General features: G+C 39.3%; 1 protein-coding gene across 2 annotated transcripts in view; it reads right to left on the reverse strand.

Moving 5' to 3' along the window:
• Positions 1-16,953, reverse strand: part of Prkg1 (protein kinase cGMP-dependent 1) — a 1,194,975-nt gene that overhangs the window by 33,381 nt on the left and 1,144,641 nt on the right. For both annotated transcript variants that reach the window (XM_031390083.1, XM_031390082.1), the window contains exon 10: positions 13,403-13,499. In XM_031390083.1, the coding sequence (XP_031245943.1) occupies positions 13,403-13,499 (97 nt within the window). The remainder of the gene's footprint in view (positions 1-13,402; positions 13,500-16,953) is intronic.

The raw sequence follows: 16,953 nt of genomic DNA on the forward strand, positions 1-16,953 counted from the left end.
GCATGCGCATGCCCATGCACACACACACACACACACACACACACACACACACACACACACACAGTGGAATATTACTCAGATGTAAAAAAATTGAACCAGGAAATTTCCAGGAAAATGGGTAGACAGAATGTATACTATTGTATTATTAAGTGAGGTCACCCAAACTCAGAAAGATAAAAATTCACATATTCTTACTCATCTACAAATTCCAGATTTTAGTATGCACATGTTCATATGTAGACTGTCAAGTACCCCTTATTGCAGATAATATAATCCTGTACATGAGACCCTAAAGGACTCCACTAGAACTTTAACTGATGTATACATTAAGCCAAGAGGCAGAATACAGAATCAGCACACAAAAATTAGTAGCTTTTCTGTGTAACAACAACAACAACAAAAATATAGAGAAAGACACTAGACAAATAATCCCATTCATGGTGGCTTCAAAAAGATAGACAAGAATAAACTTAGCCAAGGAAGAATTCATGGATATTGGGTAGCCCAACCCCAATAGATAGATATATACTACAGTTCATGCTTAGGAAACATGGCAGAAGACAGGGCATAAAGATTGTAAGAGAAAAAAATAACAGGAGGGCAGTTGTTAAACAGTATCCCTTAGAAACAGCTGAATAAATGGGAATGTAACAATGGCAATATCCATGGACATGTTCACATAGAAGGGAGAAAATTTTCCATAGGGATCTATTCCTAGACAAAGAACTATAGGTGATTCCCAGGGATGAGCCTCCATTGTTGATTAGACACTACAGAATGCTCAGCTCTGAAGCCATAAACACACACACACTCAACAAAATGGATTATCAGATTGTATTTATATATTTGTGCTTACATATACATACATAGATATGTACGGACATAACAATAATGAGAGAAAAAGAGGCTAACAATTTGACAGTAAGCCGGAAGGGGAGAGGCTTAAGGGAAGGTACTTGGGAAGTGCTGGAGGGAGGAAAGAGAAGAGGGAAAGTGATGTAATAGAGGATGACACTCCATGGAAAGACCCCTTATGCTTGTCAATCAGCACAGTCAATAGAGTAATTTCTAACAGTGATTTACAGATTCAGTGCAATTGCATTCAAAACTCAAATGTTATTCTTCACAGAACTAGAAAAGACAATCCTAAAATTCATCTGATAACATAGAAGATCATGGATAGCCAAAACAATCCTCAGCAAAAATAACACTGGGGGGTATCACCATCTCTGACTTAAGTCATACTGCAGAGCAACAGTAACAAAACCAGCATGGTATCAGCATGAAAAATAGACACAATGTCAGTGGAATAGAACAGAGTTCCCATTAGTAAAGTAATACAACTCCAGCCAGAAACATAGTCTGGGGAAAGGGACAGCTACCTGGTGTAGAATGAAGCTAGGTAACTAACTCTTTCCACGTACTAAAAGTCAATTAAAGAGAGATCAAAGGCCTTCATGTAAGCCCCCAAACTCTAATACTGTTAAAGAAAAACATTTCCCTATATCGGCATAGGAAAGAACTCTTCAACACAACAGATTCTGGTGAGAATGTGCAGAAAAGGGAATCTTGCATATTGTTGGTGGGAGCGGAGCCTCCATGGTAATCATAAGTGAGATTCTACAGAAAACAATACTTTCAAATAATACTGTGGTGCCATTTCTGCACATACACCCTATGGACTCTAAGTCAAGAAGGAACAGAGATACCCACATATCCATTACTGCAGCACTGTTTACAGTGACCAAGTTATGGAATCAGCATTCAGTATCTATCAATAGGTGAACGGATAAAGAAAATCTCTGCTTACATCCAACAAAGCTACTCAGTCATGACGAAGACTGAAAAAAATAGGCCATGTTCTGTAGAATCAGTGCAACTGACGGTCATGTGAGGTGAAGTAAAAAGACACAGAGGCAGAGTGTGTGTTCTTGCTATCATAGGCATTAGAATTCTTTATAGAGACATAAAATCATGTGTGTGTGCATGCATGAGTGTGTACATGTGTGTGTGCATGTGTGGTTGTGAGTGTGCATGTATGTGTGTGCGAGTGTGTGCATGTGAAAATAGAAGAGATGGAGGGAGAAAGCATAGGAAAGAGGGAAGAGGGGATCCTTGATAGAGGGAGAGAAGGTATACTGCAAAATTACAGGCTACACTTGAAAGAAACTATCTTTGTGAAACACAAACTTAAAACAGAATAGTCACTTGGCTCATAAAAGCTCCTGACTCCATATAGTCTTCAGGTCAATGAGCTGTATGTTATTGACTATGGAGAGTGTGCTACTGTGAAGGAGATATTATTAATTGGTAATACATTAAGCTTATGTGTAGAAATTGTATACAGTTGATAAATCCACCCAAATTCATACAGTATTATAGGTTTTATACTTCTCCAGAAAGATTAGACTTATTTCTCATATTGAAATATCCTTCATAAAAACTATTTTCATTTTAGCTAAAGATTATGGCAATTTTCCTCTTTACCAACATATGCAGAGGGACCATTTTCCTCCTTATGGATAGGACCCTCTTCTGAACGTGTTTAAATAAAGCTTTCATGGATGGTATGACATTTGGGGATAAAGTGAACCGAGTAAGCAGGGAAGTGATGCTTGCTTCTGGGAGTAATGCCCACCCAAACAATCTGTTAGTCACTGTGTAATGAACAGAATGCAGAGCCATGCCGGAGTTTTCACAGTTAGCCTTTTAATTGGTTAGAGAAAAGGTCTCATTTAGCCCAGGCTGGCCACAAACTAGTTACTCTTATCCTCTCAGGAAACAAAAATTGTTTAAAAGCTAGAATCATGTCCGATATTTCTGTAGTCTAGATAGACTACTTAGGGTCTTTAGGGGTGGTGTGTAGATGAATTTGTGTTGAATGTGTTGTTTCCATACATTAGCCTGGAAAAAGAAGTAAATTTATGATGTAAGAAACAAAAAAGTATATGCTATGTAAATGCTAACCTTGAGATGAACTGTTTTAAGCCATAGAGAAATGTATCCAGTGCCTCCCAAATTTAGACAGATTTATTTTAGGATCACATCTAAGTTTGAAAGGGAAAAAAGTTATTTTAAGCTACTAATTTTAATTTGCTTTTCCCTGATGACTAAGGACTTTGAACATTTCTTTAAGTGTTTCTCGGCCATTCAAGACTCTTCTGTTGTGAATTCTCTGTTTAGTTCTATACCCCATTTTTTGATTGGGTTGTTTGGTTTTTTACACCAATCAGAATGACTAAGATTAAAACCTCAGGTGACAACACATGTTGGCGAGGATGTGAAGAAAGAGGAACACTTCTCCATTGCTGGTGGGATTGAAAACTGGTACAACCACTTTGGAAATCAATCTGGAGGTTACTCAGAAAATTGGAAATAGATCAGCCTGAAGACCTAGCTATAGCACTCCTGGGGATATACCCCAAAGGTACCCTACCATGCCACAGGTGCACATGCTCCATATGTTCATAGCAGCATGTGTACCTGCTTAGTTTGTGATAGTCAGAAGCTGGAAACAACCTAGATGTCCCACAACAGAAGAATGGATACATACAATGTGGTTCATTTACATAATGGAATAATATTTAGCTATTAAGAATGAGGACATCATCACTTTTGCAGGCAATGGATGCAACCAGAAAATATCATCCTGAGTGGGGTAACTTAGACCCAAAAGGACATGCATGGTATGTACTCACTAATAAGTAGATGTTACCCAAAAAAGTACATAATACTCAGGATACAAATCACAGAACTCACACTTGACAGTCTACATATGAAGATGTGCATACTACAAGCTGGGATTCGTAGATGAGTAAGAATATGTGAAGTTTTATCTTTCTGAGTTTGGGTGACCTCACTTAATAGTACATATTCTGTCTACCCATTTTCCTGGAAATTTCCTGGTTCAATTTTTTTTACATCTGAGTAATATTCCACTTTGTGTGTGTGTGTGTGTGTGTGTGTGTGTGTGTGCGCGCGCGCATGGGCATATGCATGCACATGAGTATTTGTGTGTGTGCATGTATGTATGTATATATATATTCATATATATGTATATATATATTCATTACCTATCCATGGGTTGATGGTTGTGTTGGTCCCATTTTTGTGTTATTGTATATACAGCAGCAATTAAACATGGATGTGTGAATCTTGCTATGGTGGGAAATGGAGTTCTCCAGGCTTTTGCCCAATAGTGGAGTAGCTGACTGACATGGTAGTCCTACTTTTAACTTTTGAGGGTCCTCCAAACTGATCGCCATAGTGGCTATGCCTGTTTAGCATCACCAGCAGTGGATGAGGGTTCCTCTTCTCATCCTCATATCGTTCCCAACATTATATAGTCATTTTGATTGGGGTGAGGTGTTCTAGTTTCAACTCTGTCATAGAATTTCTCTTTTCTTCTGGTGGATAAACCAGAGAACTATAATTGACAGTAAAAGGGGAAAAACCCAAACGAAGACACATGGCTTCAGAATGACCATTCTCACTGTATAGAAAGTTCACTGTAAAAATACACTGAAATTGGAACCAGCCATGTGCTTGTGTAGGGGCTACCTGAATCTGGCTGTGTGATGGTTTCATTTGTCAATTTATTACACTAAAATGATTTAATAAAATGAAAGAAAAAGAAATAAAGGAGAATATCCTTGTTCTGTACTGAATATTGCTCTATTAGTGTCTTTTGGACTAAACCTTTATTACTTAGCTAAATGCCTTTCTCCTCTTTAAGAATCAATAGTACGAACCACAATTATTTTTTATTTTATTTTAGAAACAAAACAAATAATTCCATGGTGAATCTTATGTAAGGGAGAGTACAGCTGGACAAAGACTGTGTCAAATTAGGCAAAACTCTAGTTTCCAATTTCTGTTGATTATGACAGAACACAGGAGAGCCTTGCTACCTAGTAACTGGACAGCTATTCCATCTCACTGCTGTGTAGGTCGGCAATAGGAGCTCTTGAAATATTTCATCTTACTAAGGCTTTCCCTTAGGGATTAAGCTCCTCTCCTTTAAGAATGATGAAATGAAACTCTGGTGACTGAGTACCAGGTTTATCACTTCATTTCTTGCTTAATCAACTCTGTCTGTTTTGTTCCCAGTTGCTTTACATGGCGCTCCATGCCTGCTAGCCTTTGAAGTATATACCAAAGATGGCTGCAGGAATGCTGAGCAGGTGGTCTGGATGCCACTGTGAAGAATGCAGGACTACACACACACACACACACACACACACACACACACACACACACACACACACGAGGCCTCTCAGAGTAGGATGCTCACTCTAACTCACTACTAGCTTGCTGATCCTCAGTGACCCCAACTTCAGGATTCAAAGACTGGTTTCACAAAATGAATTAGAGATACCTAAGTACACCATTTGGCATGAGTCTGATTCTTATTTTCCCATTTAGAATATCATGGTTTAAAATGGTTATGAAGGAAATGGCTGTCACCCAGTCTTCTGCGCTGAAACCCATTCCTTACTGAGAGTTTGACTTTGCAGTTTAGAAGAGAAATGTGTAAGTAAAGGGAAGCTACTTCAGGTACACACAGGTTGGCATGGGGAAGATTGAAAACTGCTTCCTGTCATTCCTCATGGTAGAGCAGAAAATAAGAGGCTTTATTGGCTCAGGGGAATTTAATAGCATCTATCACTGAAAGTCTCCAGACCTCAGGCTTTTACTCTGAGAGAAGAAATGAGGCCTAGCAATGGGGAGGGAAAAAAAAATAAGCTGTTCTATTCTAATTCCTTTCTGTGAACACAGCTGGGGTGATAAGTGAAGATGGCTGTTATGAGTATTTTAATAATAAGTGTAAATTATCATTATGAGAAAATAACATTGAAATGTATTGACCAGAGATAATACACTAGAATACTGGGGTGACTCTTATTCTTTTAATCATTATAAACTCATGAAGGACAAGTTCTATTTTTAATCTTAATTTAACAGAAAAGGAAACTGAGGTCCAGGAGAGTTAAGAAAATGACTAAGCTGGTAACATCTAACTCCATATTTTTATCATGTTTTATTGTCTGATTATCTTTGCTCTACAGTCATTTTGCCACAAAAATAGGAACTGTGGAAGATTTAGAGAAAGGTGAATCTGAATGTTTGGTTGAAACAATGACAGGATCATTATGGTTAAGGAGTTACTCATCACAGCCACTCTGGATTGTTCAGTTTAGGTTCTTAAATTTTAGAAATTAAAAAAATATTCTCTCTCTCTTTCTCCCTCTCCCTCTCCCTCCCTCCTTCTCCCTCTCCCTCTCCCTCTCCCTCTCCCTCTCCCTCTCCCTTTCCCTCTCCTTCTCCCTCCCGCCCCTGTATGTATGTGTTGTATATGGTATGTTGGGGCACACTCATGCCACACCAATGTGTTTTTGTGGAAGTTACAGGACAATTTCATGGAGTCAGTTCTTTCCTTTCACATTTACTGAGGATCAAGCTCAGGTTTCAGACTTTCCCCTAGAACATTGTTTTGGTTTGTTTTAACTTCACACAATCTAGAACCACCTAGAAAAAAAATCTTAACAAGGGACTCTTTAGAACAGCTTGGCCTCTGGGCCTGTGTCTGGGGAGTTGTTTTGATTTTATTCATTGAGGTGAAAAGACCTGCCCACTGTGGGTGGCACTATTTCCTAGGCAGGAACTCCTGCACTGAGTTATAGTGAGAAAACAGACAAGCATGCATTGCCTTCCCGCTCTTTGCCTTGGACAGTGGCTGTACTCTGAAAGTTGCCTATGTTCGTGCTGCTTTGATTTGCCTGCAATGATGAACTGTACCTTGGAACTGGGAGCCAGACAAATATTTTCTCCCCCTAAAGTGCTCTGGTCAGGGTAATCTATCACAGCAACTAGATAAGAAACTAGTAAACACATATACTTCTTTTGTTTCATGGCAGTGGTGGGAAGAATCTAAGCATTTGTTAAAACCAGAAAAGCTTCTCAATTAAAAAACCAAACCAAACCAAACAACAACGATAATAAGTCTGTCATTCTGGGCAATAATGACAATTTTCACTGTATGAATGTCTTCCACTTCCATGAGCCATTCTGACATTTTCCCTGTGAGCTACCTGAGCAGAATTACAAACTGGATATGAACTTGAAGATTATAAAGCAGGCTTCACTCGGAATACCCAAAATACAATCCACAAACCACAAGAAACTCAAGAAGAAGGAAAACCAAAGTGTGGATTCTTTGATCCTTCTTAGAAGGGGGAACAAAATACCCATGAAAGGAGTTGCAGAGACAAAGTATGGAGCAGAGACTGAAGGAAGGGCAATCCAGAGACTGCTCCACTTGGGAATCCTTCCCATATTCAATCATCAAACCTAGACATTATTGTGGATGCCAGCAAGTGCTGGCTGACAGGAGCCTGATATAGCTGTCCCCTGAGAGGCACTGCTAGTGCCTGACTAATACAGAAGTAGAGGCTCACAGCCATCCACTGGACTGAGCACAGGGTCCCCAATGAAGGAGCTAGAGAAAGGACCCAAGGAACTGAGGGTTTGCAGCCCCTTAGGATGAACAACAATATGAACTAACTAGTACCCTCAGAGCTCCCAGGGACTAAACCACCAACCAAAGAGTACACATGGTGGGACTCAAGGCTCCAGCTGCATATGTATAGCAGAGGATGGCCTAGTCAGCCATCAATGGGAGGAGAGGCCGTTGGTTCTGTGAAGGTTCTATGTGTAGGGGAATGCCAGGGCCAGGAAGAGGGAGAGGGTGGGTTAGTGTGCAGGGGGAGTGGGGAGGGAACAGGGATTTTTTTTTTTCTGTAGGGGAAACTGGGAAAGGAGATATCATCTGAAATGTAAACAAAAAAATATCTAATTAAAGAAAGAGAAAAATCTGTCTTACATACACACACATACAAAAGCAGGCTTCAAATGAAAGGTTGAACATGTTAGTTTGGCATGTGACTTTGTCAGCAAGCCTTTGTTCTTATGCTTTGGTTTTCATGAGTATTTTCTATGATGCATCACTAACTCTACCTGAGTTTCAGCCTTGCTCTTTCATGCCCCAAACTTGAGCTGCTCCTGCTTTGCTTATGGTTTACTCTTATTCTCTCTTTGCAGCAAACTGCGAATCCCCAAAGCTAGGAGCAATTTTTCCTAATTAAATTTCTAAATCTCCCATGACTGATGTAGAAAAAAAAATAATGAAAAAAATACAGCTTTATATTTTGGGTTTGTATATTAGCTAAATGTAGTTTATTGGTACAGGAAATCTTAAGACTGCAGAATAAATTAATATTTAAGGTAAAAAACCACTAATATTGACAGGTTACAGAGTTGCTTGTCTGGCTGTGGACAAATACTTTCTGAAAGCAGGTACCTCTGACCAAAAAAAAAAAAAAAAAAAAAAAAAAAAAGTGGGACAGATTATGGATATTATTGTAAGGCAAGAGGACATATTTTCACATATGAGTTTTAAAGCTAATTTCATTATTTTACAATTATTGCACATTAGGATAATTAAGGTATCCTTTAATTTTCTTATAGTGGTACTTAAAGACTGAAGGTATATACATATGGCATACATATGAGTGACACTGCAATCAGAATTGTTTTTCTGGAAGACATACAGTAAACACGTCTTACTGAACACATTACAAAGCTCATTAGTTAAGAACATGGGCAAAACACATGATAGAAGGCAGATAATAGAAAGGAGGCTGCACTCTGAGTAAAATTTAAATTTCTCACGATGCTCTCATCTCCTCAAAACAAATAAGTTATTTAGTTTGTTTGTTTGTTTTTGTTTTGTTTTGAGACAGGGTTTCTCTGTGTAACCCTGGCTGTCCTGGAACTCACTCTGTAGACCAGACTGGCCTCAAACTCAGAAAACCACCTGCCTCTGCCTCCCAAGTGCTGGGATTAAAAGTGTGTGCCACCACCGCCTGGTCAAATAAATTATTTAGAATTTCTCTTGACAGAAATTCATCTAAACTGACAAAACAAAAATTTAGGGACTGTTAAGATCAACAGGTCAGGTATATCCTCATGTGAAATGCTGTAGGCATCTTCTGCCTGTCAAGTCAACAATTACAAAGCTCTTAGTCCTTTTAAGACATGGAGATTAAAATTTCAAATCTCTAAACTCTTCATAACTCATTGGAGAGTTTATAATCTCATATCTGGGAAATGTTTAGGATACTACAATGAATTTTAGTGTTATTTTTAATGTCCTCTACTTGATTATTATTGGTAAATAACAATTAGTTGGCTCAAGTTATAAATATTCCATACTTTTTATTAATATGTTCAGAACTGTTTTTTCATGTGTTAAAAAAATCTATGCATTTTAGAGATTCTGCATACTAATACACTTTTAGGACATGAAAGATCACACAAGTTGTGACTTCTGAGTTTAAGGATACATCTCTGATTCCAATGAATGCACTGTCTCTAATCACCCACTAAGGATTTATGAATATTATAACAGCATTTTGCAAACTAGCTACATTTTGAATTTAGATGAATGGTTTGGGTTTTCTTTTATTAAATAAACAATAAAAAATTGAAAAAATATTTTAGTTACATATGCATGTGTGTATTTGTATGTGAGAATGTGCACATGAATACAGGTTTCCAGGAAAGCTAGAAGAAGGTCTCAGGTTTACCGGAGGTAGAGTCAGAGGGTTGTGAGCTGCCTGATATGGATGCTGGGAACTGAACTTGGGTCCTCTAAAAAGTAGCAAATACCTTTAACTGCTCAACTATCTCTCTAGGCTAGAGGTATTGGCTTACTTTAAATATCTATAAAACCAGTAAATTATAATATCCAAATGGAGAAAATCAGGTGGGCATGTACAGTATCTCCCCTGAGGTGGAAACTGTGTTTGTGTGTGTGTGTGTGTGTGTGTGTGTGTGTGTATATATACACAAGTGAATATTCACAAACATATATGAATATACATTTGCATATTTGGCCTTTTAAAACTATATTTCCTTTTAAATGACTAAATTTCTCCTAATTTTGTGTGTACTTTTCAGAGAATTTTCTACGAGTTTTCAATTTTCAAGCCAGTATTAAAATATTCAACTTGAAGTGGTCTTACAACTGTTTTCAAAGCTATTGTAAAGGAATGTTTCAAACATCCTTAGACAATCTCTGTATTTTACAAAATAGGTAACTTGAAGTTATTTTCTAGCAATCCATAGACACAATGCTGCTTTTTGTCAAGTAAAAACAGTTATTTCATTCTCCATAGTCTTTATTAGAGACTTTATTTTTTAATTTTATTTGTGTGTGTATGTATTTGTGCGCACACACAAACACATGTGCAAGTGAGAGCAGTGTTGTGGAGGCCAGAAGAGAGCATGACATCATTTGGAAGCAGGGTCCAGAGCGAGTGTTAAGGGTTGCATTCTTCTGACCACTGAGCCATCTTTCCTTCCTTTGTCCATAATCTTTAAAAATGGTTTTAAGGAACTATATCAAATACCCTCCAGATTATGCTCCAAGGCAGTGGTTCCCAACCTTTCTAATGCTGGGACCCTTTAATACAGTTCCTCATGGTGTGGTGACCCCCAACTTATAAAATTATTTCACTGCTACTTACTTCATAACTGTAATTTTGCTATTGTTACGAATCCTAATGTAAATATCTGATATGCCAAACATCTGATCTGTGACCCTGCCTCCTGGAGGGGTTTCAACATAGCCGCTGAGAACCACTGCTCTGAGAAATGTCTAGTCATCCCAGGGAGGATCTGTCTTCTTGGTCCTGCTCTCTGGGTTCCTACACTCCAGAGCCAACTGTGCAATTATTATCCTGCCATTGACTTCATTAGCCATGGACACTCGTCAAAATTATAACTTATCTAATTCTTGAAAAAAACTGTAAGGCTCCATGCTGGCTAGATGTCACCTTTACACAAACAAGCATCATTTGAGAATGGGAACCTCAACTGAAGAATTGTCTTCATCAGGTCTGTCGATGGACATATCTGGACAATTCTCTCTGTTAATGGTTGATATGGGAAGGCCTAGTAGTCCACTGTAGGTGATGCTGCCCTAGGCAGGTGTTCCCCGGCCAGGAATGTGAGAGGGTGGAAGATTAAAGGGGTTGGAGGAAGGAGAGGGCGGGAGGACTTAATGTAACTATCTTTTTGTTTAATTGGATATTTTCTTTATTTACATTTCAAATGTCATCCTCTTTCTCGATTTCCCTCCCTCCTGCAAACACCCAATCCCATCCTCCCTCCCCCTGCTTCTATGAGGGTGTGCCCCAACCCATCTACAGACTCTAACCTCCCTGCCCTCGATTCCCCTACACTGGGACATCTATGGAGCCTTCATAGGACCAAGGACCTCTCCTTCCATTGGTGTATGACAAGGCCATCCTCTGCTACATATGCAGCTGGAGCCATGTGTACTCCTTTGTTGATGGCTTAGTCTCTGGAAGTTCTGGGGGTGGGGGTGGGTGTCTGGTTGGTTGATATTGTTGTTCTTCCTACAGGATTGCAAACCCCTTCAACTCCTTTAGTCCCTTCTCTAACTCCTCTATTAGGGACTCTGCACCTCAGTTCAATGGTTGGCTGCTAACATCTGCCTCTGTATTTGTAAGGCTCTGGCAGGGCCTCTCAGGAGACAGCCACATCAGGCTCCTTTCAGCATGCACTTCTTAGCATCCACAATAGTGTCTGGGTTTGGTAACTGTATATGGGATGAATCCCCAGGTGGGACAGTCTCTGGGTGGCCTTTCCTTTAGTCTCTGCTCTACACTTTATCTCCATATTTGCTCCTGTGAGTATTTTGTTCTCCTTCTAAGAAGGACGGAAGCACCCAAACTTTGGTCTTCCTTCTTATTGAGCTTGGGTCTGTGAATTGTTTCCTGGTTATTTGAAGCTTTTGGGCTAATATCCACTTATCAGTGAGTGCATGCCATGTAACTTTCTTTTTAAAAATGATAATAATCAAAAGAAAGCAAGATGAGCAAGCCATGAGAGCAGCCTTCATCTATACCCTCTGCTTAGTTCCTGCCTCTGGGTTCTACTTAGAGTTCCATATCAAACTTTCTTCAATGGCAGACTTTAGACCTGTGAAGTGCCTGCAAAATCTTTCCTCCCTAAGTTGTTTCTGGTCATGGTGTTTATCACAGCAGCAGAAAATAGGGCAGGCCCCATTAACTGGTAGGTGAAGTTTAGAAAAGCAGAGAGATTGTTTTCTGCACACTTACTAGATTTTTATACCCACAACTAACAACAACCAGAGTCTCCCAGGTCCATTCTGGATGTTCATATCTGAAATAGTAGTAATTATTGTAATAGTTTCAGCTCACGTTATGGGAAGTATAGTGCAGATTCAGGGGAACACACCTTAGTTCTCAGGCCTTTTCTAATACTTCAGCAAATGACATTTTCCTGTGTCAAAGCCAGAGAGCTAGCCACAACACAGACAAACATCAAGAATAGCTCTGGCTCACTTGACTGTTATGGACGGGATTCCTCCTGACCTCGGGTAGCAACAGTAACTGTTTACTGCACTTTACACAGTGCTGGGGAGTTCCTAGCACACTGTACTGGAGTCTCCTAACAGGGACTCCCCCATGCCCCGCAGAGAGATGGGAGTGACTCTGTATTCTCTAATGCTGCAGAATTGGAATGCAGCGACCTCAGTCACCAGGAGGTGCAGCTTCTTTTCTCAATTTTTCTCGCAAAAAGTCAGTTTTAAAATTCTTACTTCTAACAAATAAAAATAGAACTATGTTCTTATGGACTTTTTAATACCACACTGATACAATGTGCTTAACAAATGAACTTGGACCAAAGTGTCTTTAGCATGTCCCATAATGTGTATCTATTTACCTAGTGAAATAAACTATATAAAGTTTATATAATGTGAAATAAACTATAATAAACACCCAAACCATTATCACTATAATCTAATTAGGTACTTACAACTATAGAATCAGCAATCAGTGGTAATTTTACTACCACTACATTTATTTCGTGTATATAAATATGTATGTATATAATATATATTACAGTTTCCTTTCTGTGTTTACACTTAAAACAATTTAAACATGGAATAATTAAATTAATAAGCACTGATCAGAACTAAGGAAAGAAGGAAGGTCATAGACAATCAGGGGGACAAATAGTGATTTAAGGCTCCTCCTTAAATGAATGTGTTTAACTCAGTATGAAGAGCTTTCTACAGGCGATTTGCAGTTTGAGTACACTGACTGCATATCCTAGCCCACACCATTAAACAGTCTCGGTATGCCTGCATGCAGGTGTCTGCTTCTGATTAGAGCAATGTTAGTTAGCAATAAGAGGCAAACGAGGGGAGGAGAAGGAGCTCTTAGGCTAGGAAAAAACTTGAGGAGGGAGAAAGGCTTTGCAAAGCATTTAAAGAAAATTCACCTACCAGCTCTACTCGTCCGAAACCTCCAACTCCAAGGGTGTCAATGATGTTGAAGTCAGACAGCTTCAGGTTGGCGAAGAAGGCAGCTTCGGCTTCATATCTGGATTTTTTGATGTGAAAAAATGGAAATTTCTTAGATGCGCTAACACGAGTACTACGTATGAATGTATTGGAATGGCAAGACAGCGGCACGGGCATGACCCGCTTCAATTCCATTTTGCGTTTAGAATCTGCGTTTTCTCACATGCATAATTTTTTTGGTCCCAGCTGTTTAGAATAACATAGACTTGCACTTGTTTTTCAAAGGAGAAAAATACAGAGTATCCAGTGCACGCCAGACAAGTGACCGCTACGGCCCCGTTATCAACTCAGTCACATCTTGGTGTTTTTTCTACGGGTCTTCTTGTGAGGGTGGATTGTTTGAGTTGCTCTCCTTTGGATTTGTTTTGGATTTTTGGGGTTTGCTTGGTTTGGGTTTTGCTGCTGTTCAGGTTTTAGATAGCAGTTTCTCATTAGCTTCCCTTATCCACAGATTGACCGTGTCTTCTATCAGTATTTATCAGAAGTGGCAGGATCCAGAGACAGAGTAGGGGTGTCTCTGGAGGAAAATCACAGCCAAGTTTTAGGAAAAAAAAAAAAAACAAAACAGATTCAAAAAGCTGAGGACTTCGGTGCAAATGTCTGAAATGGAGGCTCCCAGGAGCATAGCCACATCTTTAACGAAGGTCTTTCCTCCGCTCACATCTGTCCACTGCCTCTCTGCTAGCAATCCCAGGGTCTTTAGGTTTGCAAGCTTCTTATAGGAGTGGCAAGAAGCATGGACTAGCATCCAGGTCTAACTGCACAACTGTCAATCTGACAGGGGCAAGAGGCCAAAATGTGCTTCTATCCAATGAGAAAACCGAGTCTGGGTTGCTTAAAATATCCCCTGCTTAAAGGCCCTGCTATTTTTAGAAAGGGCAGGAAGGCTTAAAATGGAGATGATCAGCCCACTGACTAAAGCCAGGTCAGGGGATCATTCAGCTGTCTCAGAGCTGAAGTGTTGAAAATCACTCTGTATGACCTTTGACCTTCAGGCCAATCGGATTCAGTCTAGTACTGTAGAATGTACTACGTGAAGAATATACTTGAGGAAATGGTATGTACACAGCTTGTGCAATGGTTATCTTTAACCCAGGCCCAGCGCCTTTGCTGTTATGTTGTATGGCACTTAGGATAATCCAAGACACCTTTAACTATTATCCTGTAAAGCACATGAGAGCTTCTTAGACAAGATTTCAACTCCCTTCGAGTTACAATTACCGTTAGACCTTTGCAACGAGTAAGTCCCTCGTTGCCAGACAACTCAGAGTGGATGAAAACAGGCAGAAAAACACTAGTCTTTATTTATTTGCTGACTGTGTGAATTCGGCTACTTTGAACGAACCTTTATAGACAAAGCTGGTGAATCCAAGAGCGTTTGTAGATTTCTCTCATTAACTACCCAATCCAAAGGTCACCAGAGCAGTGCAGGACCTGAGCAGCTAGAATGGAACCTAAGGGGCAAATGCACATATCTAACATTCCAAATCCCGGCTGCTTTCGGAACTTTAAACCCGCAGCCCACTTAATGAGGCAGGGGCAGAGTTAACTCCAACAGGTGCTTCTAAAGGACATCTGTTGGGTCAGACTCCACAAGGGTTTATAAGCACTGGAGCATTTCCTGGTTGTCTAGATAAACACATCCCTATTAGCATTTCTCCAGTTTTTTTATTTTTATTTTTGAAAAAAAAATCTGTTTTTCTTTGAAATGTAGAGAATTTTTTTTTAAAAAAAATATTTTGATACCTTCCTACCCAATGCTATTTTACCAGCCTCATAAAACAAACATGAAAGGAAGCTGAGAGGAAAAACCTAAAAAAAAAAAACCAACGGTTGGTTCTGACTTCTCAGTCAGTTGCTGACTTTTTAGGATAACACATCAACTGCTGGTTCATTAATTAACGCAGTTGCTGCCTCCCTTCGGGTTTCGGCTTTGCCTTTGCTCTGTCTGTTTTCTGAGACAAAACCTTTTTACATAAACCAGGCTGGCTTGAACCTTGCAATCCTGTGCTTTAGCTTTTCCAGAACTGGGATTCTACATGTGTACTACCAGATTAAGATAATTGATACTTTTATTAATTCAAAATAACATTATTTGGAATAAAACACTACTAAAATGCCACATCAGAATTAATAATCCTCACATATTCATAAAAAGAACATTTTTGAATAGTAATGTGTTTGCTGGATACACAGATCTCAGGAGCAAAAAGGGCACAATCAGAATATTGGATTACTGCCTTATAGCGGTTTCATTTATGGTAATATTCCTTAAACTCTTGAAAACACATTCAAGTTTGGCCTTGTAATTGTAGGCTGCAAGTGCATCAAAGTTGAGTGGACTGATTCCCAGCTTTGGCAGAACGTCAAAGCTGCCTGAGCCTTGCTACACCCAAGGGAAACAGTTACTTGTAGGGTTGGTACCCAAAGTCCCCACTGTGAGAAACTCCCAGTAATTCTGCTGCACAGCAGGGCTCGGCCCCATAGATGTAAGTCTTCGGAAAGCTCCAGCATGCTCCTGTAGCGATCAAGAGCCTGAGCAGATCAAGAGCCTGAGCACAGATTACATTAGACCGGAGGGAGAAGTTGCTCCCCACGGAGCCAGGGCTGGTAGAACCTGGCAGGGAGGTCTGGGTTCTTTTATTTTTGGTCCTCCCTCATCAACTGAACAATGGTTCTATAATGGCTATCAGCTCAAAATGTTAACAAATGAATAATCAGGGATGGTGAGATGGATCAGTTGATAACGATGCTTGAAAAACACATCTGAAAACCTAGGTTTAATTCCAAGGACCTACAGTAAAAGAAAAGAACCAATTTCTAAAAGTTGTCCTTTGACCTCCACACATTAAGTATCTCTACTTATCCAGGACACACACACACACACAAACACACACATACTCATACACACAGAGTCATATACACACACACACACACACACACATACACATACTCCCTCACACATATTCACAATACACATACATGCATACTTATACACGTGTATCCACACCTACACACCCATTTTCTAAGTAACAGATATTTTTCTTTAGTTATAGGAATCCATTAGCATATATATGCTTTCATTCACTCTAAGCATTGATTGTGACTACCAATATCATCGTAATCACACTTTGCTACTTTTTAAAAATTACTTTGCTAGTACTATTATGGAAAATTTAAAAGTGTTCTCTGTGCTTTCAATAAACTACCCCTGCTCGATTGAAAAAAAAAATGTTGTCTGAAGGAATTAGCCTAATATTAATGAGATGTATCACAAAGGGGCCTTAAGATAATTGTAGTCTTGCTGTCTCTTTCCATTTGTGTCAGGGGCTAATTCTTAGACAATTCAGACAACACATAGGCAGTTTCTCTTTTCCAACCCAGGAAATGCTGTTTGTTGCCTATTTTTTTCAGATTACTTTAATTTTCGTCTCATTTATATATTTTTTGGGTTTTTTTTTTTTTTTTTTTTT

The sequence above is a fragment of the Mastomys coucha genome, unplaced genomic scaffold (genome assembly GCF_008632895.1).
Source record: "Mastomys coucha isolate ucsf_1 unplaced genomic scaffold, UCSF_Mcou_1 pScaffold21, whole genome shotgun sequence".
NCBI lineage: Eukaryota > Metazoa > Chordata > Mammalia > Rodentia > Muridae > Mastomys > Mastomys coucha.